The 27,530-nt window shown below is 43.1% G+C and overlaps 2 protein-coding genes across 3 annotated transcripts in view; one reads left to right on the forward strand and one right to left on the reverse strand.

The window, feature by feature from the left end:
• Positions 1-27,510, reverse strand: kcng4a (potassium voltage-gated channel, subfamily G, member 4a). 2 transcript variants are annotated; one of them, XM_052061728.1, is made up of 4 exons: positions 26,980-27,510; positions 23,260-23,933; positions 20,212-20,853; positions 1-1,954 (listed from the first exon to the last, which is right to left on the reverse strand). In XM_052061728.1, exons 2-4 carry the CDS (start codon positions 23,365-23,367, stop codon positions 1,049-1,051), a joined length of 1,656 nt encoding a protein of 551 aa, XP_051917688.1. In that variant the 5' UTR covers positions 23,368-23,933; positions 26,980-27,510; the 3' UTR covers positions 1-1,048. The 2 variants fall into 2 exon arrangements, with proteins under 2 accessions (XP_051917688.1, XP_051917689.1); XM_052061729.1 differs by lacking the exon at positions 26,980-27,510 and adding an exon at positions 25,489-25,559.
• ada2a (adenosine deaminase 2a) overlaps positions 1-27,530 on the forward strand; it is a 273,392-nt gene that overhangs the window by 110,296 nt on the left and 135,566 nt on the right. The gene's annotated exons all lie outside the window — the stretch shown is intronic.

The following is a 27,530-nucleotide window of genomic DNA, read 5'->3' on the forward strand; positions in this document are numbered from 1 at the left end:
TGGATTTGCCCCTGATTATTGCAAGAGCTTTTATTTGGAGCGTTGCAAAGTACATTTCATGGTTGTTAGCGCTCATTCTCTACTAGTCGCTCACAAAAGCATGCCTTCATTTGTTCCTTCCTCTCCAGCTGTATCTTGTTCGATTTATGCTGAGTCTATGCCTCGTCATTCAAACTGTATGTTCTCACTCAGACGCAGCTCATCAGAATTTGTATTTAACCCTTTCAGGGACAGCGGTCACTACAGTGGACAGTTTATCATTTTATCAGGGTACAGGTTGCATGAAAGGGTTGAGCATACAAGAAATGGTTAGACATACACGCAAACGAATTACATGGCAATCGGCATCTCAGAACCAAAGGGAGCACATCCAGTTACTCGTTTCATCTCAGACGACGTAACGGGCGACATTGATTAGAATTTTTGCTTGTTTTTTTTTTCAATTTCGTCTCCAATTTGTACCACTTTCGGTGTGCATGACTTTAGACGTTCCTCTGCATTTCAAAAAAATCTGGCTTTTCCATACAATAGTTGAGACTGAGCATGTCAGAAAGGTATTCATTGAATCATGTTTATTTTTGTTTGTAGCACTGGGTTTTATGGTGGATAAGATTTGCATGTATGTCTACTGATGTGTGCAGGGAGAATATGAATATGAGAATATGAGTTACATTGACACTTTAGGCTAGTAAGCATTACACTTATGAGTTACAAGGTATTTTCACAGTGGAAAAAAAAACCTACTTCTGGATTGATATTGCATGTTTATGGAAGCAAAGAGTCACTAATATGGCAGCAAATGCTTTCGATCAGACAACCTGTGCCATCGGATTTAAAGTGTTTTAAAGGGTCTTTCAGTCGGCGTCAGCGTAGCATGCACGCACAAACACACAAATGCGCTCTCGGGTCTTGCATCAGATACCTGAAGAGCGAAATAAATGCAGCAAATGTAATCTCCTCATTTAAGATGGAAAGGGAGACCACTTTTGTTTTTTTTAAACGTAACGTGGAGATTGGAAGGTTTGGTTTGATAGCAGGAAATGTTCATTTAAAAAGCTTTTGCTGGGACGCTGTAATCATTTGCTGCAGCGTCATCTCCTTTCCTTAAGAGAGCCAGAGACTCCAGAGAATGCATACTATCCTTATCCAGATGGAACACTAGTTCAATAGCTGCTGAGTCCTCTAGTTTCACATCACCACCTTCTCCTCCATCCATACCTGGCTCCTGCAGCTCCCCAGTGGCGTTTGTGGAGGAGGCAGCAGCTGCAGCGGCAGCGCACTCCTCTTTGAACAAACGGTCGTGCTCCATCTTGAGTTCTTGGTAGGAACGGGAGAACATGTGAAAGATGGAGGTCGCAGGGAAGGCCATGATCAGGATCCCACTTAGGATGCTGCTCAGGGCTACAACCTGCCCGGGGATGGATCGAGGCACCATGTCGCCATAGCCCACTGTTGTCATGGAGATGATAGCCCACCAATAGGAGGCGGGGATGCTGCTAAAGTCGTGAGGGCCCGTGAGTTCACTTTCAGCCAGGTGGACCAGTGGTGAGAACAGGGTGACCGCCACGCAGAGGAAAAGCAAGAGCAGGCCAAACTCCCGAGTGCTGCGCCTCACCGTCAGTCCGAGCGTCTGAAGGCCAAGAGAGTGGCGAGCCAGTCGCATCACGTAAAGAATCCTCAACGCCCGAAGGATCCTCAGCACCAGACCCAGCTTGTCCAAGTAGCCTTTGCCTCCCCCTGGTCGATCACTGTCCAGGTTCGGGTCCTCTTCCTTTACCACCAAAGACACATAGTAAGGCAAGATGGCCATGGCGTCGATGATGTTGAGCGGCCCACGGAGGAAGTCTAACTTGCTGCGAGCCTGAATGAAGCGCAGGATGAACTCCAGCGAGAACCAGGCCACACACACCGTCTCGATGATGAACATGTTGTAGCACTTGGAGGAGCACTCGCCCTGAGGAGGACAGAGGTTTGGATGGGGAGAAAGAAACATGAAGAGAGTGAGATGGAGGGAGAATCAAACCCAACCCTCAGATCAAACGATCACTTTTTAGTATCCTTAATCAATCAGGAGGTGGAAACAAAAACTACTACAGTCGCACTGGATCGATAGATAGAAATGTGACACGATCAATCACATATTTTTCCAGTAGCTTTTGAGAAATTGGGTGGCGAATTGGAGGGACTTGCACAACCTCTATAAATGATGAGCTGAGCTTTGCAGTAACACCGTTTTACCACCACCACCATGCTACTCCACCAAATTCAGCCGCAGAAAATATACATTACCCATAATTAGTGCGTATTTTCATCGTTATAATGTGTTTCAGACAAGCCCACAAGCTTATCTTATCTTTGTTGTCAAAGTGACTGCCCTGCAAGTGGCGAACGTAATTAAGTTCAGTTTATAGATTGTCTGGGTGTTATCTTGGACTGACAGGAGAAATTTCCTCACAATCGGGATTCAACGAGCAGCTGACTCATCAGCAGAAGCCCAAAAAGGATTGATAAGTGTGAAGCAGGTACGGTATCTGGGTTTTTCCACAGTGGGCATGTTTTCCATTTTCGAGCTTTTACATTCAAATCTGAATGACATGCTTGAAATGACATAAAAACACAAGACATTATTTGGCCTCGATCAGTTTCTCAATGTGTGAGTCACATCTTTCCATCCTATTCCATTACTCTTCCCTCACCGTGCAAGTCTCTTCCTCTCATTTCCTCCTCCTCATTATTCATTCTGGTTCTTCCTTCATCACCCTCTGCGGTCTCCCGCTCTCTCATCTGTTATTTGCCGGTCGTCCCAGATGTGGCTCACCCTTTCTACTTTTAGTCCTCATTCGTTTCAGTTCCCCCAAGTGAAAGACAACTCCCTCCGTTGTTTCGCTATGCATCCACACACGCACGCGCACGCGCACACGCACGCACGCACGCACGCACGCACGCACACACGCACACACGCACACGCACACACGTTTCCCATTCCTGTGGCTCTCGTTTATCACTTCCTTCCCCACTGAATCCCTTAATGTGACTTTGAGCATTTTATAACTGCCGAGTGGGGCGCAGCGCAGCCTCACGTTGTGCACACTGCTATTATTTAGCTGCCAACAAGTGTTTAGCTGTTTTTGTCAGCGCAGCAAATTATTTCTATTAGCTGCTCAGGCATGGTCATCCTTCCATTCGGTTCTTGGGTAAGTAACATTAGGAGGTTTTATGGGAATGTTCTGATCAAGCTGGAAACTGCACCGTCAGCATCCTGCATGCCTCATCCTTCTTCCACTCACTTGCCTCCAGATGGGTTAAAATAAGAAAGCCCGACACTTTTATAAACACAAAAACATGGCTATTTTCACTACTTTTTTTTAAAACATAATCAACAACATCATTGTACTGAAATGCTTGTTTGCCTTGTGTGAGCAGGAAAGGGAGGAAAGGAAAATGGCTGAATGGGTCAATGCACTCCTTAATTGAACAAATGCAAAGACATCACTACTGACGATTCTATTCCTCCAACTTAGTGGGAACAGTCTGACAGCAGCATGACCTTCAGCCATGGGTAGGTGAGGCTGATGTGGCCGAACATGAGAACCTAACCCCATCAATGACCTTTGGAATGAAATAGGAGAGCGCTTGTCATCTGATTTTCAATTTGGAATCAATATTAGGAAAAATAGCGCACCAGAATACTGCAGAATCAGGGGTAAATTATTGGTAATGGTACCATGGGCTATTCTCTTTAATCTCTTTCATTTCCATATATAGTAACAAAATATGATTCATCTTGAAATACCACAACTGTAGCCCAGAAAATGAAAACTGGATTTCTAATGTCATCCTTGTGGGTCCTGGCCCCTCCTTGTGGGTCGTGGCCTTGCCGTGGCAAGGAGGCTTGTGTGTTCCAATCATCCGGAGAGCGTTACCGTCTGGAGCTTGCTCCAGGTAGGGTCTCCCTTGGCGGACCGGTCTTCGGGGAGGTTCCAGACTAACAAGGTCCCAACGGTGTGTCGGTACACCGCTGAGATGGCAGCCCCATCATCCGACTATCCTGCAGAGGGCCAACAACCCACTCAGGAGAAATTAATTGTTACGAAACCGACCAGAAGAAACCTGACTGCCCAAACCGAGACAAGACATAGGAACGCCCCCGACCAAGGAGTACGGATTGACCTACGCCTGAAGACGCGCATTGCCACATGGAACGTCCGAACGCTTCTTCGGGATGGAGCTCCTTTACTGCTGTCCTTGGAGCTCTCCCGCTACAAAATCACCATGGCGGGTCTTTGTGAATCAAGATGGCAAGGCAGCAGCGAAATTACAGCAGGAGAACACAGCTTCATATGGAGTGGCCCTGAAATCCGGACAGGCCTCCATGGAGTTGCGCTGGCCATGTCCAAACATACACGGCAATCACTTATCAGCTGGATCCCAATTAACGATCGACTCCTGTTTGCACGGTTCCTCCACCGACATGGCAAGATGACAGTCATCGTTGCTTATGCCCCCACAGAACTCGCCGATGATACAGTGAAGGACACCTTCTTCGACCAACTCCATCAGGTCGTTAGCCAAACCCCACCACATGACATCGTCATCATCCTCACGGACGCCAATGCAACCTTCTCTTCTTCCTCCAGAGAAGGACTATCTCACCAAACCCCCACACAACCCATTGGCACAGCGCAACGACCTTAGACAGGTCTTTCAAATGCTGCGCCAAGCCCGCATCGGACCACACATCAAGACCGCCCTCATGAAGGATGCCAGTGGAAATCGCATAACCACTGAAATAGACTGCCTTGAACTCTGGAAAGAGCACTTCAGCAACCTCCTTCATCACCCTCCAGTTCCCACCGACCCCCGTCTTGTCACTGCTGCCAACTCTACCACCCCCAACCCCAACTGCAAAACTGACCCAGTCACAATCGACGAGGTCAGAGCAGCAATACAATCACTAAAAAATCACAAGGCCCCTGGAATCTGTGCCATCACCGCAGAGCTGCTCAAAGAAGGTGGTGACTCCATGGCCCAGTGGCTCACCCACATCATTAACCATGTGTGGGTGGCAGAACAGCCCCCCACAGACTGGACCCGAGGCATCATCCTGCCATTCTGGAAGCGGAAAGGCGACAAGCAACTCTGCAGCAACTACAGAGGCATCTCACTGCTCTCCATACCCGCAAAACTGTTCACCCGGATCCTTCTCACCCGTGCCCTTCCCGCCATTCGAAGCCATCGCTGCCCCCAACAAGCTGGCTTCATGCCCAACCGGTCCACCATAGATCACATCTCAGCAGTTAGACTCATTGTTGAGAAGGTTAGAGAGTTTCGGAAGGACCAACATCTTTTTATAGCCTTCATAGATCTCAAAGCTGTCTTTGATGCAGTCGACCACCTCTCCATTTGGAACATTCTGAAATACCTTGGAGTGCCACCCAAAATAACCAGATTGTTCCAGCGACTCTACAACAACTCGGCGAGCTGTGTTTGTGTGAATGGGAAGGACTCAGAGTGGTTCCCCATTAACAGCGGGGTCAGACAGGGCTGCGTGGCCGCTCCTGATCTATTTAACTGTGTCATTGACCACCTTATGATCCGAGTCCGGGAGCAAGTCTCAGGCGTGTCGCTCTGCAACTTCCACCTGACCGACCTTGAATACGCTGATGACACCACCCTGTTCAGCAACTCCCTCCAACACCTCAGCAGTGCCCTCTCCATATACCAAACAGAAGCAGCAAAGCTGGGCCTCCAAGTAAGCTGGCAGAAAACCAAACTTATGTATATCGGTGACGGACCCAACACCTCCCCCCTGATCTTTGGCACAGACGAAGTGCAATTTGTCAACTCCATCATCTACCTGGGCTCCACTATTACCAGCAGTGGCGATCTCAAGCCAGAGATTGACCGCAGACGCGCCCTCGCGGCAATGCAGTCACTGTGGCGGCCCATCTGGCGCCACCACTCAGTGTCCCAAAAGACCAAGATGCGCATTTATAACGCAGCAGTTCTTCCCATTCTCCTGTATGGTGCAGAATCCTGGCCATTAAACAAGACCCAGGCCAAGAGGATCGATGGCTTTGACAGCAGGTCACTAAGAACCATCTTGAACATCAGCTGGCACCTCCATGTTTCCAACTCAGACCTCCGAAAACATACCCTTCAGCCCCCTGCATCCCGACTGGTCCCTCAGAGGCGCATCCGTTGGCTTGGTCATCTCCTCCGATTACCCCCGGAACACCCAACTCGTGCCATCTTCTCATTTGATCCAGCGACAGCCGGCTGGAAAAGGCCACGCGGCAGACCCCACACCAGATGGCTTGATGTCATCAGAGAGGATCTCAAACACCAGGGTCTTACCCTGGAGGATGCAGCAGACCTGGCCCATGACCGTGGTCATTGGCGGACCCTGGTGAAGCTGATCGGCTCTACGCACTGCGACGACCCAGCCGAATGAGACTGGGCCCCCACGTCGCAAGAGCATTATTATTATTATTATTATAATTATTATTAATGTCATCACCTAAATATATCCTGATTTCTTTCGAGGCTTCAAGCAAGACGTTTATGGAAAGAAAGGACAAATATAATTATGGGACGATAGCTTGTGGTAAATGTAACTAAATATCAGCATTCGACACCTGTCCACCTCCTCGAATAAGTCAGCATTCCTCACACTGCCTATTGTGTGACATCCAGCCGTTAAAGCACTGTGGGAATTCAGGGCTGCCATTCCTGCATCAATCTTTGTGCCCTCGGCTCCCATATTTTGTCTCTCCTGTGCACTTTCTACCTCTCATTTATTTCTCTCCTCTTTGCTTTCTCCGTCTTGTGTGCTGACATTAGTCCCATTAAGGCTCTGCAACACTGTTCCCAACCCTGGTATGAAAGGCCATTTGTTACAGCTACAGGATTTCTACTTCTGTCTCTGCAAACAATCACAGGGCCTCGCTGACTTTATCTCCTCTGCACGACTCTGCGAAACTTTGTGACAACTCATTTCAGCCCAAACACAGCAGATGACCCAAACGGACTTTTGAAAGATCATTTCATTGAGATTAAAAAAAAAGAACAATCTCATTGTCAAATTAACACAATCAAGATGTGTGTGTGTGGTTAGACACAAGCAGCATGATTCATGGGAAACCGCTTATTCTTGATGACATATTTTCTCTGTCAATGCTATCCATTTTCTATCCTGCTTCTTCTTACTAAGATTGGAGGTGCAGTAGTTGGAGCACATTAACGGTGGTACACCCCGGAGTCGTCTTTCAAACTGATGTATATTTTACAGACTTCATGTTTTGGAGCTGTGGGCGAAGGGTGGATATGCTGCCATCTGATTTTTGCATGGTTTGCAAAGGTCCCCCGTGACTGACTGGATATATCGTCCACGTTCTGCTGTGAGTCAATTGCAATGGGTTCCAGCCTTCCAGCTGTAAGTCAGAAAAGCACACGCAGTCTGGAAAATTGATGGGTTAATGGATATTTTGCCTCAAAGGAGGTGTTTTGATGTAATATCAATGTAATATGACCGGAACAGACTTGATACTCACACATAAATTGTGCAACAGATGCACGTATGGAAACATTTAATTTCTCTCATGATTAACATTAATCGGTGGAAACGTTTTGAGCAGCTGCCGTCAATGCTCAACGCGTCATTTAATGCTAGAGAGCTACACAGAGAGTGTCGGGTGAACATTAAAAGCTTGCAATATGATCTGGGATGCTCGAAAACACAATCACAATACATTCCCATACATTTTCAACTTTGTTATTAACATAACAAAAATACGTGATTTATTGCATCGTATTCACAATTCTAATGGGTGGCTCAAAAATGCTTTTAAGGTTGTGCATTTGGGCAAGCATCACTTTTCATGAGAACAGGCTGTTCTTGTGCACTCAGCAAAGTAGCAGCGAAATCCAACTGTTAAGTCTATACCCGAGAGTGGGGAAATAATCCCGTGGGCCTGTTTTTAGGTACCGTAGACACAGTAGATATGAGAACAATTGTGACAAATGCACAGAACATATAAAAAATACATTTCACAAGGTCATTAATAAAGCTAGAGATGATTACAGTGTAAACAGTGGACTGGCTGCTGTTTGCCTTTGCTGTAGTTTACATGTAATTCGATGAAAAACTCGTCAGTTGGGAAAATATGATGATTTTCAGTGTTCTGCGTTGATGAGAGCGTGGGCGCTAACAGCCGCACAGATGGTCAGTCAGCTAGAAGTGATGAAATGTAGTATGCCGCTGTCGAAAACATCTGTCTTTCAGTGGTACTCTGGGTCAATAGAAATTAGTCAAGATACTGGAAGAGATCTAATTTGTGCTGGGTTTTGAGTCAGAAAACACACACGGTCAGACATTTTATGACAGCTGCCGACTGTCTTGTTGCATTGAGCATTGACTTTTGTAAGAATTCTTGGTCACTGCCATCCACCCGGATTGAGGACCATCACTTCATAATTGGGGTTGCAAGTGGCTGCTGCCTCATCAAAGCGACCCACAATGTGCGCACAGGGTCTAAAGAGTAAATATGTCTTTTTCTTGTCAGACAAGAACAAGCTTAAATCGCTTTGACTTATTGTTGTGTTTTTACACTTGTGGATCAGCTGAAGCTCTATGGTGTGTGCCGCCTTTGACAACTCCCGCTATTTGTGCCATCCACATTATTCCGAAAAGATAGACAGTGAATGTGTGATGATAATAATAGCCAGAAATTAAAAGGGTACTCAAAGATAGGAAAACCTCTCCAAAGGCTGAGGAACTCTTATCTGAAACGCGTGGTGAGCACATTCTGCAGCAGAGACAGAGATTAGGGTTTGAATTTTAGGTCTGACAATTCTATGTGGAGTTTGTATAAACTGCCCGTGCTTGCATGGATTCCTCTCACATAGTTAAGTGAAGATTCTAAATCAGTGCAAAGATGGGCTCTATATGCAGAGACCGCGCAGTTGTGCTCAAGCGTAAAAACTGGCCCACATGATTTCCGCGCCGGTTCAAGGCTCGTTTTGCCTGTTTGGGAATTCGGCAGACCACTCTGTGACATGGTGGGCGTTGTGGTGTACTCAGGGCGCTTCCTTTGACATGCACCCTGCACAGCTGCCAAATTAGTTGCTGAAAGTCGACGAAACTACCACTGCATGATACCACATCTAACTCTTGGCACAGGTTCTACGGAGCCTCGGTTGAAAGCCTTCTTACATCTTCAATCATACACGCAGCAGAGAGACTGACTGGACAGAGGCAACTGTCAATCAGTGACGTGTCTGAAACCAAGGTGAAGAAGAACTCAGGGAAAATACTGCAGATCCCTTCCACCCTGGCTACCACCGAGGCTGCCCTCAGGAAGGCAATGCCATTTCTCTTCAAACCAAGCAAATCATTTGCTGTGCATTTAATTACTTATGGATCTTTTCCAAACAACAACTGGTGGCAGTGGCTCTGTCGGTACAGTGATTTGTTCAATAACCGAAGGCTTGGCTGTTCGATTGCTTCTCTGTTCAAGTCATGTGTCGTCTTGTCCTTGGGCAAGACACTTCAGCAACCTTGCCTCGAGTGTCACTCAAACCGGTGGTGGATGGAGTGGCCGTAAGCGCAGAGAGGCAGCCACACTTCCATCAACCTGGCCCAGGGCAGCTGTTGCTATAGAACGCAGTTTGCCACCCACAGTGTGTGAATGTGAGTGCATGAATAATGCATTCATTGTGAATTTGTCTGAGTGTCCAGAAAAGCAATATTTAAAACGGATGCTATGATAATAATAAGTACTGTACATGTGTATTTTTTTGCAGCTAATCTGCATTCATTTTCTGTTTTTTTGTTCTGCATGTTTTCCCCTCCTTCACTCATGATTCGAAATATCAACTCATCAGCAAGTTCTGCAGGAACATGAAAGCGTTGGTGATCATTTGAATCAGGTGTGTTGGAAGAGGGAAACAAATGTGTCGAATGTTATCGTATTTCATTCATAAATGTGACAATGTCCTGCATCAGATCCTCTGAATCATTGGAGAAATACAATCAGGATAGGTATTTGGCAATCTGTTTCCAATTAGGAGCATCACTTAAAGTCAATATGTATGTGATTGAAACATTTTTATTCTTCTTTCCATATCATCTTAAAATCACACAAGCCAGTGGCAAGCAGTGGCTAAATGAATTTACCTGGTTCAGGTATACTGAGGAAGGCATGCGCAGTGCCCTAACACAGCAGGAAATTGCTGCCTCAATTTTGAGGCAACCATCAACCAACTACAGGCTGGGAACATTAAAACGAGATGTTGTGACAGCCAATCGCAAAGCAGCAGAAGAGAAGGAGAAGTTCATTAAAGATAGTAGTACCGTACCTAAAATCACTCAACTTACTGTATATAGTCACAAAAACTAAAATAATAGTAGTTTTTTTTTTAATGGAGGACACTGCAGTGTGATATTGCAGCACAGGTGAACATGGACCAAAGAGCGCTTGAAGGCTGCTTCAAAATAATAATCTATGAGTGTCTCAAACAAAAGTGGCCCCAACACACAAGCTATGAGATCATCATTCACCTATTCAAATTTTAATAAACCAATGCTATAATTTAATAGTCATATTCTTATTGTAACTCTTAACGTAAAGTATATTTTCTGTAAAAGAAAGTGAGTCCATTGAATTTACTGAATTAATGCACGTCATGACGCATGGTCAGGATGGTACCATCTCTGCCTCAGTTTGAGCCAGGAAAACGCCTGCAGTACAAGATAATGTAGACACTTGGTTGAGAAAAATACTGTCCAGCACCTGCCTCAGTGCATTCTATTCTCTCTCTCTCTCCCCGATTCCGCTTCAATACTTTGGTCCATAAACAAAAATAAAGAAAATGAATCATAATCCTGTATTCCCTCCATGTTCAAAGGTTGGGAACAGAAACAGGAACAAAATATTTAGGCCATCAATCACTTTTACCTTGCGGCGGACCTTGGCCATACTTCACTAAACGTGCTGCTGCAAGCCGCGAAACACACCTTACACTTGGGTCAGAGTCAATCAAATGGTGTGGAAAAAACAGCTATGTCAAAAAGAAAGAAGAAGAGGTCCTCTGTCCATGTGTCATGGGTTATTAAAGGGCTTGTATTATATGACATCTCCATCTGTCAGCTGCGGGCTGTCCTCCAGTAACCTGAAAGCTGCAAGTCCGCACAACATGCGCAGTGGAAGGTGTTCTGAATGACATTCATCCATCCATTTTCTCTCTCTCGTTAGCGGTCGCTGGTGAAGTGAGGCACAGGTTACAGTCTTCGATGAACCCAACAATCCCACAAACCCGCGCAAGCACGGGGACAAAATACAAATTCCACACAAAGAGGCTAAATACGGGATTCAAACTGGGGATTCAGAACTGTAAAGTGTGTGTAATGTGCGAACTCAAAAAAAAAAAAAAAAAAAAAAAAAAGGTCCTCAGGAAAATGGCTCGAAACTTGCACACAAAGCTGCTTTTGTATTTAAAACACTGTGGAAGCGAACTGTGATCAGGATCTTAATTTCACACATGAGCAAAACCTGCTACTACAATATCATAACCTAAATGGAGCACATTTATGATATGTAGTATAAGATAATTAACATTTTCCAAACAATGTGCATGATTGAATTATTTTTTACCATTGAGAACCTTCTAAAATGTACTTGAAGAAATGCTGACTCAGATAACCATTTTTCTTAATTTAATGTCAATTTGTATCGACATGATTTTTCTCAATTTTATGTTAAAATGTTATTTAAAAAACAAACAAACATCACCCTCATTTATTTCTGTGGCCGACGAGAGAGAATCACGCTAATTCCAAAATTGGCAAAAATACAAAGTCTGTCAGGGTCATATCAAGTTAATAGTGTACAAAACCAAAGAAACAACCATAAACAGCTACCAAACACTGATCAAGGGACATTACCACCTGCCCTTCGTTTTCTGTATAGCACTCAGATCGAAGAATCTCCACTGCATTGTGTTGTACGTGTGTACCGTCTTAGCTGTCCAATCCTTTTTCTGGCACAGACTGGATAAACACCTCATACTTTGCTGTTCTCTCCCATAATCCCACTTGGCAGGCATGCAGCAACGGACGGAAAGAATACAGCTCCGAACCAGATAGGCTATAATAGGCATGAAATCTGCTGCACACTGATTCTGTCAAACACAGTTATACATCCTCAAACACACAGCGACCTCCATTAGTATTCACATTACTGCATACGTCGATGTAATGTTTGATCTTTGATACAGTCTGGGATATTAGTATTCCTTCACACAAATATTTTCAGATACTAAAGAAGGCTGTGGGAGAGTTTTAAAACATTTGTTTAGCAGTTACGCAACACTTCAAAAAGTGACACGCACACACTCAGTTGTGCAGTTGTGCAGTCTTGCATGTTTTTGGAATGTGGTCAGAAATCCATGTCAGCGCAGAAAGAACACGCACATTCCTATGGCTGAGAGGCCGACGTGTTAAAGTCTCCACCACCATTCCTTTCCAGTCTTCACTCATTTGCGAATGTACTTTTAATTCTATTTAATCGACTTTCTTGTGTTGAATTCCCCCCTGAACACGTTTGGAGTGAAATCATTCCACTTTAGCAACAATCCATGTACAGTATCGGGCACATGCGGTCTGTCGCATCTCCTTTTAACGGTGTCATCACCGCCAGACAGCGTTTAAAATTTTAACAGCTTCCCTGAGCCATCAGGCAAATGAAGAAGAAAAGAAAGGAGGCTTTCATGGGTGGTTTGATGTTGGCGCCTCTTTTTACAACATTATTTATTTATTTCCCTGTTCATTTGCAGCCCCTGGTCTTCCTTAAATCCCTTTTTCAATCCATCACAATTAATGAACATTTCAATACATGGACAAAAGTCTAATGATCCACGTCTTGATTAACAAATGAATATGGCTCCTCCAAAATCTTAAATGTTCATCTGACCAAGACTGACCTCAACATCGGTCCTGCAGATGCCCACCTATCTCGTTTTTCTCCTTGTCAACCTCTTCCCTCCTTTGCGCTGTATGTACTTGAGATTGATTCTCTGGAGCGCAATTACTGAACAGCAAATCCAACTTCACTTTACAGCATTAAGGACATAAACGGCCACTTCAATGACTTTCCAGGCGTGAAGATGACCGATTTACAAAATAAGTCGAAAAAGACACCGTCGCTGGGTCAGAATGTTAAAGACGTGAGTTAGAGCAAAATGCAGGAGCAGAATGACAATTCAGCTGAGTATCCCACCTGATGTGCGATGATAAGAAATATGTGAAAAAACATCAGACCATCACCACACTGCAGTAGGTTATTCATGTGTGACTTCAGGTTGAACTTCCACACTCTTTCCAATCTACTGTAGACATCCTGTCTGAGATTTTACCGCAAGAGATTATTGGGGTCATTGACGGGTAATAGGCTAACCCAGCAGTCGCACTGCTATCTAACCAATCCTTATACGTGCAAAGTTTACACGCAATGTCTATTTATTTTGGGTATGTATGCATACAGTATATAAACTTTGGTCTGCAATTTTTAAAACAACATTATTTGCCTTTGGTCATGTGGAGCAAGAAGTAGGATCTAAATACATTTATCTTCTTCTTACTCTACTTTTCAGGATAGCAGTACATGTTGCTTTCATTTGCAATATTCATATTGTAGATTTGTTTTGTTTTATGACTGCATGTTCAAAATAAACTTCAGCATCAATGTGAGCATCTCACTCACACAGACAGACAGACACACACACACACACACACACACACACACACACACACCATTTAGAGAGAAAGTAGGTAAGTAGTAGTAGATAAAGTACTGACACACAGAGTAGATATGTAAAGCATAGCTTCAATCAAGGACATGCACATTATATTAAATTAATGCCTTGCTGTGATAAAAAATGGAATATATACAGTACATATATACAGGCATATTCCTCATGGGGACAGGAATCTGTTAGTGAATCTGTTAGTTAGTAATCTGCGTCAGTGACTGCAAGAGGTTCGATTGCACTTCATAAAGTTAATTGCTATCCAGATACATTCATCAGGAAAAAAAGAGAAAGGAGCCAGAAATAAACTACTTTTTGGTCTTCAAATGGCCAATGGGCAATGAAGCAAGCAGAAATGACAATAAATAATACTAAATAGTACTAAAATGGCTCAAGCCGAACACAGCACGTGGTATAAGTACAATGACCTTCATCCCAATTTAAAATGCATGGGAAAGCTTATGAACTTTAAAAACTTGCATTTGTGGTCGTATTTTCCCCCAGAACTATGAATTAGTATGAGCTAGACTGAAAAGTATATTCTTTGTGAATACTGGTATAACCTTCAGACGGACAACTGTTGGTGCAGAAGGAGAAGGAGCTTTTGGCGACAGCTGCCCTTTTGACTTTTCTTCGGACAAAAATACCCTATAACCCTCGTCTACGTTCGACTGTGGTGCAATGGCAGAAGATATCTTTTTCACTCTGCAACTTTATCGAATTTTACCTTTAATTCACAATTTTTGTTTGAACTGCTCAAACCATTTATGATGTTAGTTTCCGTTGCAAAGGTCTATGTTGTAAGCAAAATTGTCTGTTTCTTTCTTTTTTTAGTCCTCTTGGCGCGTAGAGCCAACCATAGCAAACAGGTCTCTCTCTCTGGGTCTGTTGTGGGTAAGGTTCCAGGGTCACAAGCAAAATTGGCAAATGGAAAATAAATTACTTGGAAGCCGGACTTCGGAAAATTTGCACGTAAAAATGTCAACGGGGTACGTTGAAATGTGGTTCGACTGTGTGTGTGTGTGTGTGTGTGTGTGTGCGTGTGTGTGTAGAAAATGACAAGAGCCATGTTTGCCGTTTCATGTTTAATATTCAGATACATGTAGGAGGAATGTATTTTGCCATGAAGGTACATTACATACAAGGACATTTCAGAACTTCAGTGCTATAATTAGTTACCATGAAGGGTTGTTTTTTTCCAAACAAATTGCAGCCCTCCAAAACATCCTCAGGTTATCCACAGGCTATCCACCAATCCATCCATTTTCTAATCCGCTTGTCCTCGCGAGGGTTGCGGGTGTGCAGGAGCCTATCCGAGCTGTCTTTGGGCAATAGGCAGGAGACCCCCTGAACTGGTTGTCAGCTAATCGCAGGGCGCACATAGACGAACAATCATTCGCGCTCCCACTCGCACCTAGGGACAATTACGAGTGCTCCATTAATTAACCTTCCATGCATGTTTTGGAATGTGGGAGAAAACCAGAGTACCCGGAGAAAACCCACGCAGGCACAGGGAGAACATGCAATCTCCACACAGTTCGGCCGCAGCCAGAATCGAACCCTGCACTGAGAGGCAGATGTGCTGACCAGTCAACCACCGTGTCGTCCTTCCTTCTTTCATCTTGTTTCAGACTTTGATTTGATGATCATTTTCCGTGCAGTGTTTTGACCTGACAGCTGTCAATGTTTTATACATTTATTTGCCTTTCCAGAGCACATCAGGGAAGCGCTCTGCTTCCCAACAGAATGTTGGCAACTAGACAAAATCCAAATAATCCATTGCAAAAGGCTATAGATTTTACATCAAGAGGGCTGATGAGAAAAGGCAGACAGGGAATGGACCAAAGAGCTTACGTATCGAGCTGCTCGTGAAACTCTGAGATCACTGAGTGATTGAAGGGACGAGTTGAAGATAAGCAAGCGCAAGGCTATACAGCAACAAGGGCAAAAAGTTCATTTTTTTGCCCCTGGAAAAAGGTAGATTTCTTCTACCTTTTATGATCGTTTTAAAGCTCCATTCTTAGTTCATATAGTTGACTGTTTAATTCTCTCGGCTCGATCCCATTTTCACTCCCCTCTTCCGACTTACTTTATATCCTTCCCTTTGCACTCCTTCACAGAAACCAACTCAGGCAGGTGAATGATGAGTCAATGAGGGCATTTTGGCACCTCTCCAGCAGGGACTAGCGCAGAGATGGCCCATTTGAATTAAAGATGACTCTCACTGCGACCACCAGGCTTCACTTGGACAGTGACCTCAGTGGCTGGTGAATGTCAGAAAAGCAGGAAGATAAATATGTTCCTAAACAGCACCTAGTTATCTAAGTCACAGAAAAGCCAAGGAGTGGAACGGTGTCACTTTCCCAAAAACTGGCAATCCACTATCTTACTTCTTCTGTGTTTACATGAGATGGCCACAAACGGAAAACCCACAGTTCCTCTCAACAGAATGTAATTTTGATAATGGAAGTGTAAACACAATATTTTTCAGGAAACATGTGCTGCTTGTCTCTTTATCAGCGTGTTTACAAAAAAGAATCGAACACAATGCATCACTCCCCTCCGTTATCATCCTCTTTGCAAATTCATCCAGAGTCATTCCATCATGCCGACACGATCATGCAAAGGTTCTCAGCATCCCTACAATCAGACTTATGGGTATGTTCCAATCTTTTGTCTGAGCTTCTGATTTGTTTTTCTGACCAGCCACTGATCTCCTCCTGGTAGCACACTCAAAATTCTTATTTTCAGGCCTATTGTATAGTAAGGTCCTCTGCAGCCTCTTTAAATTCTCCCGCATCACACCCTGCTGTTTGGAGCCAGTTTCCTGCATTTACCTGTAGATAAACACTTAGATCCTCAAACATCTAAGTTTTAATTTCGACTGAGACATTATTGAGTCCGTTTGTCTGCCGTCTGTTTGCTCAAGGGTCATTCATGATGTACTCTTATTTTATTTTTTAAAATACTGGGTATTTGTTTAACAATTTCTTGTGTGAAAATTCCGTGGTGAGAATAGAGGACTGATGTCACGTCCCATGACCTGATGGTGTTGGTTCTATCATTAATGCCTAAGGGCTGGGCAACATGGCTGAAAAGTATATCACGATATAAAAATCATATCACTGGGTATTGATTATACATTGAACGTTTTTTTTAATTAATAAAATTAGATTTTTTTTTAATTGGTCAAAGCTACCACAAAAAAAAAAACAATTACGCAGATGAAATATAATAATTAAAATATCTGCTAGTGAAACTAATTTTCAAGGAATGTTTTTGTGTCCATGGTCGTGCAATGTTTTCTTACATCCAAGTCCCTGGCTCAAGCAGTGCCGCCATAAATGCTTATTCGCGGAAGATGCTATACCCTATCGCTGATTGTTAACCGTCATTCGCTGTTCATACAATATTTAGGAGTAGCAAGCTAATACTCTCTTAGAGTGCATGCATTACGGGGGACCAGCCGTCTCGGTTCTATCAGTACTTTAACATGTTCTTGGGTTCATTATGGCCATTGGCCATGTTGTTTTTTCTGATTGAAACTTCATGCCGATGCCTGTGTGTTGAAGCTGGTTCAGACACCAGAGCAAGAACGTCAAAGACGGGGAACTGCTGAAAATCTGTTTGATGTATTCATCCAGAGGTGTTATCTTGCACAATTTAATCTTATTACGGGAGTTGCGCTGCGGCGATTGGTCCTTTATTTGAAATACGCCACAGTTTGGTTCGGCGTGCCTACGCCTCATGAAAGCATGTGAGTCCACGCACTTCATCACTGATTCAATTGCTTCTTCTTGGAGCAGCGAGTGAGTCGTCTTGGCTCAAAACACTTTTGTGGTCAATATTTCCTTTTACGTGCTTGTAATTGTGGCACGAAACTAAAGCATACGGTCAACTCTGCTGACAGCACGTAGAATGCCAGGGTCGGTCGGTCGGGGTTTTCTTCCCGATTTTTTTCTATTTAACATTTTACTGAAAGCATTTTGGAGCAACACATTCTGCATTCCAAGCAATATCCTTTTCAGGAATGTCTCATGTTATTTCAGCAAGACAATGCCAAGCCGTGTTCTGCACATGTTACAATAGCATGGCTTCACATTAAGAGAGTCAAGTCAACAGTATTTATAGAGCACTTTCAAACAGCCTTCGCTGCATACAAGGTGCTGTACATGGAGCAATTTAACATGCACAATAAACAGTAAGACAAATCGGTAATAAAGGCGGTAGAAGGCACCAAACAGTAAAACCAAGAACAAAACTAAGTCATGCTGAGTCGAATGCCAAAGAATACAAGTGAGTTTTGAGAATGCGAGTGTCAGACTGGTTGACTTACAGTTCAGACATTTCTCCCATTGAAAATGTATGATGCATTATGAAGCGTGTAATAAAACAACGGAGACCCCCAGAATTTCAGCAATTGAAGTTGGACATTAAACAAGACTGAAGACTAAACGATTTCCACCGACAGAGATTGCACAATTAATATTATCAGTCAGCCCCGCCCTCCCAAAAAAGGTTTTCAGTTTCAACATTAAAACATCTCATCATTGTCGTACATTCAAGTGAATATAAATTGAAGATTATTTGCAAATTATTGGATTCTGTTTTCATTCCAGTTTTACATAATGTCCCAACTTCATTACAAAGTGGGCTTGTCAAGGTAAAATTTCAATCGAATCAAGGGTCTTAAAGTAATTCAACAAACTGGACAAGTTCAATGCTATTTGTGTGAGTACGAGTGTTTATGAGTTGCTTTTGATGGGACTTGATGGCTCTGCTAATGTGCACATTTGCATGCGTGCTTGTTCCTTTTGTGCCCGACACAGTGAAGCCATTTCATTATTTTTCCAGCGTTTACTGACAGATACTGGACAGGCCTCAGTGAGCATGAAGCTTTGTTATCCACACTGTTATGGTTCACAGGATAGTCATGCCTAGGACTCAAGCACACGTGCACAGGCACACACACGCATGCACGCACACGCAACACGCACGCACACACGCACACACACACACACACACACACACACACACACAGCTTTTGTTTCCAGTTGAGGCAGTGTTTTGTCAGTTATTTTCTGTTGTGTCTCCCCAGGAAGAAGAAAATGTTTCACGCACCGCCAACATTGCGCTGTGACTATAAATAGCATCATTTGACGATACAATTGTTATAATTGCACCATGGAGTCCTTGATAACATTCAAGAAAACAGAACATCAAATAAACAAAAAAATAATAATAATAAATATAAATCTACTGAATAACTTGAACATTGTTTATCGTGGCGTCACACACTTTCACGAGGAGAGCACCGTTGCCACCTACTGTAATGGATGTGCGTTTACACTATTTTGTAGTTTGGCAAAAATATATGTATATGTATATGTATATGTATATGTATATGTATATAATATATGTTCCCTAGGGTCAGATGCTCCCCCAAAGCATCACACCAGCCCTGCACCCTCTCCCTGGGGGGCCAGCCACACTATTTGAGAAGCGGAGAGTGAAGGCTTTGGTGGAGTGACATTTTTAGTGTATATCAGGGGTCCCCAAACTACGGCCCACGGGCCGGATACGGCCCGCGGGCACATTTGACCCGGACCTTCTAACCCTCCTGTTGTCCTCGGGTCAAAATGACCTGTCACTGTGTTAAAAACGCCCCGAAACCCCCCTAAATGATCATTTTTTAAACTTGAAATTTTCTGACTTTTCCTCGATTGTCCCCAACTGCAGAAAAATTTAAATGTTTTTATTCACATTTCCATGGAAGCTGTACAAAAAAAAGTACAAAGGTGGTCTTCGGGGCAAAATGACCCATGACGCAAATAGGGTTGAAATCAAAGTCACAAAGTTATTTACACACCATAGAACGTTTCAGTGTTTTAGTTGTGTCTCAGATCAATTAGTAGAACACGTGAACAAGACGGCAGCAGACATAAACAAGACAAGTGGCGTTCTCGTAGATGGCAGAACTCTTTTTTTTTTTGTGGATTTCAAGGGGCTATAAAGAGAGAGAGTTGTTTAGTTATTATTTATTTCCTGTTTTTTTCTGTGAAGAACTCCGAGAGGGTTATTTAGTTATTATTTATTTCATTAATAATGTTATTATTTGTTTCCTGACTTTTTTTCTGTAAAGAACCTGTAAAGGGTTATTTGGTTATGTGTGGCTTTCTGGGAAACAATAAATTTTTTAAGCTCCCCTACGATCGTTGATGTTACAAACTGACACCGGGCCCCCATCAGAGAAGGGAAAAGTTATGTGGCCCTCACATGAAAAAGTTTGGGAACCCCTAGTGTATATGGTCATGACAGCATTCCTGAAATGAATATAAAGATGCCCAGAGACAGTTGTACAGGAGTGGGTATTGACTGCATGTTCATGTTGTGTAACACACTTACCCTCTCCTCCTCCTCTCTGAGGTCGGGCATGGTGCTGATACATAAGCTGACCACAGTCACTGCTACCATGATGACGGACAAGCAGGCAAAGATCTTCCCCGGTAAGCCAGACTGCGGATTCTCCACCATATCTCTGAGCCAGTTCATAACTTTTCGGTACGTCGTCTCCTCCACGGCAACACGCTGCAAGGCGTTCCTCTGCCTGCGCTCCTCCTCCTGCCGTTCTTGCTCGTGCACCTCCTCCATTCGCGTGTACATCTTCCTCTTGCAGCAGCGCTCCATGTATGCCATCTCCACGCCCCAGTAGGTAAGCTCGTCGTGCAGGGAGAGGATGCACATCTCCCGCAGCAGGCGAAGTTTACCTGCGGCCAGGAAGTTGAGAATAACCCTGAAGGCGGATGGCGAGCGATCAAAGAAGAATTCCTTCCGCGTTTCATCATAGTCGTCGCAGACGCTGGCAATGTCCTCAGGTGACCTGCAGCCACACAAGCGGCCAAGTCGAGTCAGAGGGAACTGCTGCAGCGTTGTCCAAGGGAAGGTGTAGCGGTTTCCCCCAACATTGATCACTGCCAGCAAGCGGTGGTCTACGGAGACGAGGTCCTCCGGCTGACGGATGAACTGAGCCCTTTGGTAATAAACACCCTGTGAAAAAAAAGTTCACGACTCGTATAACTAAATATCTTAAAAGATTTGCAGATGTAAGTATGGTTGTAACTGACATTGTGTATAATTTACAAACATCCATCCATCCATCCATTACTGGAACCGCTTATTCAGCCACGCTTAATTATTTCCAAAGAGGAATGTGGAAGTTGCCATTCAGGTGTGTTTTCTGAGCCATGCTACATGGAATACTAAAGTTGCTTGAGCTCACTAGTTATTATTTTAGATTTGAATATACACCATGTTCATAACGGCTTTGATCAACAAATGCGTCTGTTCAAAGTTTCTTGAAAAAAATGTCCAAGTTGGACATTTTTGAAATGTTCCTCACTCACTGAATTGCTCGCACTGGCGTTCAGTACATTTTTTCTTGAAATTATCCATAATGGAATAAGACTGGCGCGCTGAATGCGCCAGATGATGAAGGCTTTGATGACTGTCTGGTCTGTCATGCGCCATTGGCACAACAGACTGCTCGAATGTGCGCACGTAGACACCTTCGCAAACATTCAGGTACCTGAACCATTAATACTTTTTCAATTCGCTTTCCCAGTGGAGCACACAACTCTTATACCTTCTTCTTATTCGTATACCTTAACTCCTATATCTGCAAAACAGATCCATGGGTACTGTATGCGCCTGGAATAAGAAGCTATTGGAGATGCAATACAATAACAGCCCCTTAAGGAGACTAAGCATATGCCATGGCACCTGACTGATGAAACCGTTTGTCACCCATCAGTCAAACAATCATTGTCAAGTGCTCGCTACACCTGTGATCGCACTATTGGAATTTTAAAGGGATGCCGGATGTGCCTGTACTTGGTAGGTGACAAGCTCCTGCACAGAAAGTGAGAAGGAAAATTGATGTACCGATAATATCAAAATAATTATGAGTACAATCTTGCAGTTCAAAGAAGAAAACACTGAATTGCTGGTAATTAAATACATGTTTTCTGTTACTTATGTGTAGCCAACAGTGATATTCACACCCTGATTACAGTATGTAGTCATCATTTTATTCTGTTAATTATCGGAAATGGTGGATTTGATTAATGGTGAATCAGAGATCACTGAGAATGTTGCTGCAGTAAATTTATTCGAAGCAGAGGGCGGTTGCCTCTGCAGCAAATTATCTGGAGGGAAATAAAATACTTATTTTTCTTTTCGGATCGATACACTTGCCATTATTTGGACACAGTATAAAAGTAATGTGTAATTGTGTCCCATACTTCTTTATTCTACTCTCCTTTTCAGCCGAATGTGTTTTTATTCGTTTCAATATCCTTCGGCAGTTCATGTAAATGGCTTGCATGTTGTGTTTGTATCAGCCTTGTGCCTGGATTAGACGGAGACAAATTTGGTCTCGAATAATGTCTTATGTCCAACTATTGCCACAAAATCCTGCCATGTCTTGGACAGAAGAGTGGCAAGTGGCAGAACGACACGACGTACAGTCGGCTAGATTAGGATATCACTGCATCCCGTTCTTTACGATCTTTGGGCTAACCTTCTCAAATCAAGCTGTATGGAGAGGCATGACCCACAAACGTGTCACTTAATATAACTGTTACCAAAGCAGCAACAAAACAACAATCATGTTGGAAGAGACACCTGTATTGATATGTTTTGTCAAAACAAAAAAAAAAAGAACAAAAATGAAGAAAACAATGTGGTGTCATCTCTGGGACAGTTTGGGCTGTCCATTCTTCAACGAGAGCTTGAGTTAATGTTGATATACATTTAATACCCCTGGCAACATCATGTCATGTAGCTAGCTAGTTAGCTACCAACATAAAATTATGCGTTCATGGAAATATTTAGATCTGACATCTAAAGTGCAGGACCAGCTTGTCTCCAACTGCATTGCCCCACTCATTTCTCTTCCTTGTCAACATGTTGCACGAGAAAAAATGTAGACAACAGCGACCAAGGGAAGTGAGACCCTTGCAAGACAAAATCATATGTATTGTATTGTATATTGGTTGACGGACAAAGACAAAATCCTATATGTCGCAGGGTTCTTATTTATATGACACCACGAGATAGCTAGCATATAAAAATGTAGATATCCAATAAAAATGAAACATGCGAGACTTTTTGCTTTGAGAGCATACCTATGCTATTTTGCAGCAGTTTGCAAACAGTGGAAAAAAGTACAGGTACGAACAATATGCAGTTTCTGTGAATGCCACTTAGATTATTTTTTCTTCAGAACCTGTCCAAAATTAAATCTTTTAAAGTTTTCAACAGTTGAGAGTCCTTGAAATGTTTTTATAAATCAGACTCTCCATTTGTAAATGCTGGCTGGGTTTGTTCGTGTGCATCATTGTGTGAAGATCTACGGCGCATTTGACAGGAACAGTCACACCTAAATGTTCATACCTTAATGGTCTCAGTCTCGGGAATCTCAGTGAAGATGCGGTCAAGACTGCTGTCGTCACTGACGGACAGATTGCTGAAGTCGTGGTTAGCATTGCTGATGATGGGCATGGCAGCATCCGAAACGTACGCCCCTTAACTGAAATTAGGAAGATGAACAGTTTTGTTTTGTTTTTTTAATCGGGCTTATTGTTGGAGGGGAGTCAGGACAGAGCTGCCTAGTCGATTGTCCTTTCCAGGTCAGAGGTCAGCAAATGAGCCAGAGCCTGTACTTTAGCTTCCTCAAGGTGTCTTTGACCTGAAAGCCCTACACAGCATTGAGTCTCCTTTGCAGTGGGAGACGATGAATGTCCTCTGGCTTCAAACAAATGAAGCAAAACCCCCAAATTGGAGGAGGGAGCGTCTCAGGCAACCTACTGTCACATTTGAATGACTTTTGATGTTACCATCAGTGGATGAAATGGACTTTCCTGCTTTAACAGCAGCCAGCAGCAAATCAGTGGATAATCTTGGAGTGAGGCAAGAGCACATTTAGATGGATCAGTGGCTGACAACTGTGGAGAATGAGCAAAATACGTCAGGGAGCCAAATGTGCTGCTGATGTGTCCAGGGAGGGATTGGCATCCTCTGAGGTCGAGGCAGGATTAGTGAGGGCCTGTGGTGGCATCATGCAGGATCTGAGATAGAAAGACACGGTAAGAGACAATTGTCAGTGAGGAGTCGAGATGGTTGCCTTTAAATAATGTCTTGAATTACATATTGGTATATAATACAGTAATCCCTCGTTTATCGCAGTTAATGGGGACCAAAGCCACCCGCGATAAATGAAAATCCGCAAAGTAGCGATCAATTAACATATATATATAAGTCCGCAAACAGTCCGGGGGAAGCTGCAAAACAACGAGTCACATAGAGCAACATATACATATATATACAAATATATACAGTATATATATTATGAATATGTTTGAAAAAATCCGTGATGCACTGAATCCGCGATAAATGAACCACGAAATAGCGAGGGATCACTGTATATGTAAATGGCAGGAATTGACTACAAATTTGTATTTTGATACTTGATTATGAAATCTCACTCTTGAATATCTTTTTTCCCACTTTAGCAATATATATACAGTATACATATACTTTTCACACAAACTGTATATATACTACAGTATATATACTACAGTATATATACTGTATATGTACTTGACAGTTTGTGTGAAAAGTTCAAAGAAAAAAACGGACGATGAAGAGACAATTAAAAATGTATCTGCAGTGTTGTTTGAAATACAGTATAAGTGATTACCTTGACTTTTGGGGGAAAAAATTGTCACCATGATCAATACAGGACTTAAGCGATGGCAAAAAGAAGGAACATTCATCTGGCTGGTTTTATCATAATGGGTACTATTTAAAACTAAGGAACAGGAGGAAAAGAGAACATTCAGATTTAATGGTGTAATTCACACCCAGAGGCTCAAAATGTGTTTCTTGGCAGTATGATTGCTCTGAAACTTATTGGCACACATAGTGATTGCAGTTGCCCAGAATGGTTCGCCCTGTATCAAGGCCCTAATAGTTATCAACTCCATTTTCTCATTATAGTTTCCAACGTCTCCGTAGCTAGCTGCAAATCAAAGCGGTCATTAAAAACTCCATATGAATAGACTTTTTTTTTCTAGGCCGACGTGTCCAAACAAGGATTTTACGATTATTATCATTCAATAGGAAAGACGAAATCATAAGTTTGCCCTAATCAACTTCAAAAAAATGAAGATGCTATAAAAGCATCCAGAATTTTATTTTACTTTCATTTATCTTCATCATTAACACTGAATCAATTTCAATTTAAAGGTGACCTTCATCCATTGAAGCATCGGTGATGGACATCGGTGATAAATGCTCCCATTGTGCCCATCATGAAAGAATGAGGGCTATTATGAAAAGGTAGCAATGATGACGTTGAAAGAAAGGAACAGTTTAAGTCCATCGTATGATCGATTGGCAGTCCAAGTGCCACATACAGTAAACATACACTTTTCCATGTCGAAAGAGAGTGCAGTTCTGTGTCATCCACACACTGCAACTTGGCACGTCACACAAACTTGCTTGCTTAGTCGGGCACAGTCGAGTCTCATGTACTGGGATTACATCAGCGAATGTAAATCTTGGACACAACAGAGCTTGTGATGCTCCATGAACTCCTTCAGAACGAGGAGAGCAACTCACATTTGGCGAAAGCAATGAATCAGGCCTGTCACACACAATGATGCCGTTTCATCACGACCTCGGGAGAGGAGAGAGCATGATCAACTATCAATGGTATTGGCAGCACACTGACATTTACAGTTTTGATCGTATGGAATCATATTAAACTTGTTCAATACCAAAACTTGGAAAAAGTTCCACCAAATAATTCCAAACGAATGAAAAGCCCATGGTAAACAAGAAACACGGTAAGAAGAGACCCATTCATCAATATCGGATTAATATGAAATCACTGAGCTCAGACCACACTAATGACAACTTCAACAACCAGGTAATACCTAAACAGGACTTAAATCAGTCTCACAAGTCTTTGGCACATCTCAGAAGACTTTATCTTTGTGAGCATCTCAATGATCATCTCCACAAGTCTATTTACTTTGCCTTTAGCGTGTTCACAATCAATGAGAAGACACAACCGGAAATGGATGCATAAAATGGGAAAGTGTCACACGCGTTTCTGCCCTGGCTGCTCAATGGAATATTGTATTCATTTTTTGGGGGGGGTGGGGGGGGGGGTTTGGGGGGCACGAGAATCCAATCATACGTTCACACTCACTGTCCCCGAGTGTAAACTAAACCCACGCTGCCGACATGGAAGGTGTCAAATAACGTAAAATGTACTCCAGAAAGTGAGCTAAATTTAATATTTAGGGCAATTACTTTTGTTGTACTTGTTCCCGCCCCAACCTAACGATGTAGTCTGCTTGATCTATGATGTAACTTGGCCATATGGTTGGTCATATCTGCAAAACTGGATAAATTAGCAATCATTAATTAATCATGATGGGTGTGTGGTGGGATGTACACTGCAAAGTGAAATACGTGTTTATAATTTGGTTGCCAAGTTAATTGCATTATTCCCTCTGCACCTTCACAGCATTTAAATGTTAAATGTTACTTAAATCATTGCCTGTCCAGTTTAAAAAACGCGTTACGACGGCGAGAATAGGACTGCACAGATTGTAGAGAATATATAAACCGCTGAAATTAATCCCGTGAGGAAAATTTACTTTGAATAAAATCCAGGAAGCATCCCCGAGTGAGTGTATTCAATTTTGGGTTGCAGATGTGGCTTTTGAAACCTCACGTCCTTTTTTGGATACAGTTATCAAATCGACATGCAATTGAGAATTTGTTGTTATAAAAGTAGATGTGAAGTATTCATACAAGAAAACAATTGCTAAAAGGGGTTAAAATTAAAAAATAACAATTATGAATGTGATCGTTTGATCGAAAATAGTCAATGCAATGTCCTTGCATTTAGTGTGCGAGAAAACAATCATGCTCGCGTATGTTCCACAAGACCACTTGAGGAAGTTAAACGAAGCTAACAATAATTCGTCATTTTTTTAGCAATGCAACGCAGGTAAAGGACAGCTTTTGCATTGAAGTGCGGTGAACACATTTCAACTTCCCACTGCGGAAGCTACAGCGAACATCAGCCTAACTTACCTTCCCGTGATCCGAACTCCTCTCCACACATCTTAACCTGCTCGTGTGGGATACTTGCGTCGTTCGATCCCGGCGGTCGCTCAGCTCCTAAAGCCGGAGCATGCGAATGGCTGTTGGGTGCTGCCACGGACCGAATCACCTGTCCGGTATTCGCGCATGGCGTACTGACGGTGTGAGCACACCGCTGCAGGATGCGCCCACCCACAACCTGAGTGTGCTCAAAGTGTCCCGCTTCAGCTGGGTTCGTGGTGAGGCAGGAGGAGGATCAGGGGAGGAGGAGCAGCAGCGGCAGAAGTTCAAGTTTACGTAAAGGTGTCCACAATCGACATCCTCGCTGAAGTGCAAGGATCCAGACGACAGACACGTGACATACAGAAACAGAAGAACATCAAGTCCTCTGTCCTCGGTGTACTTCACTAGATTTCTTTCCGGGTCCTTTTCCTGCGCCATATACTGTATGATCAAAAGCTATTGGAAGAAATCACCAACACTGTCGTCGTACAAAATGAAAATACCAATCATCCACCATCACCTACCGCCCCCCCCAAAAA

Source organism: Hippocampus zosterae, chromosome 3 (genome assembly GCF_025434085.1).
Source record: "Hippocampus zosterae strain Florida chromosome 3, ASM2543408v3, whole genome shotgun sequence".
Taxonomy (NCBI): domain Eukaryota; kingdom Metazoa; phylum Chordata; class Actinopteri; order Syngnathiformes; family Syngnathidae; genus Hippocampus; species Hippocampus zosterae.

Bases quoted from the DNA above. Each gene is read 5' to 3' on its own strand.
- kcng4a (XM_052061728.1), bottom strand. From the start codon at position 23,367: ATGCCCATCATCAGCAATGCTAACCACGACTTCAGCAATCTGTCCGTC. The intron at 20,854-23,259 runs GTATGAACATTT...TTTTTTTCACAG, and splicing joins CCGAGACTGAGACCATTAAG to GGTGTTTATTACCAAAGGGC. The intron at 1,955-20,211 runs GTAAGTGTGTTA...TGTCCTCCTCAG, and splicing joins TCAGAGAGGAGGAGGAGAGG to GGCGAGTGCTCCTCCAAGTG.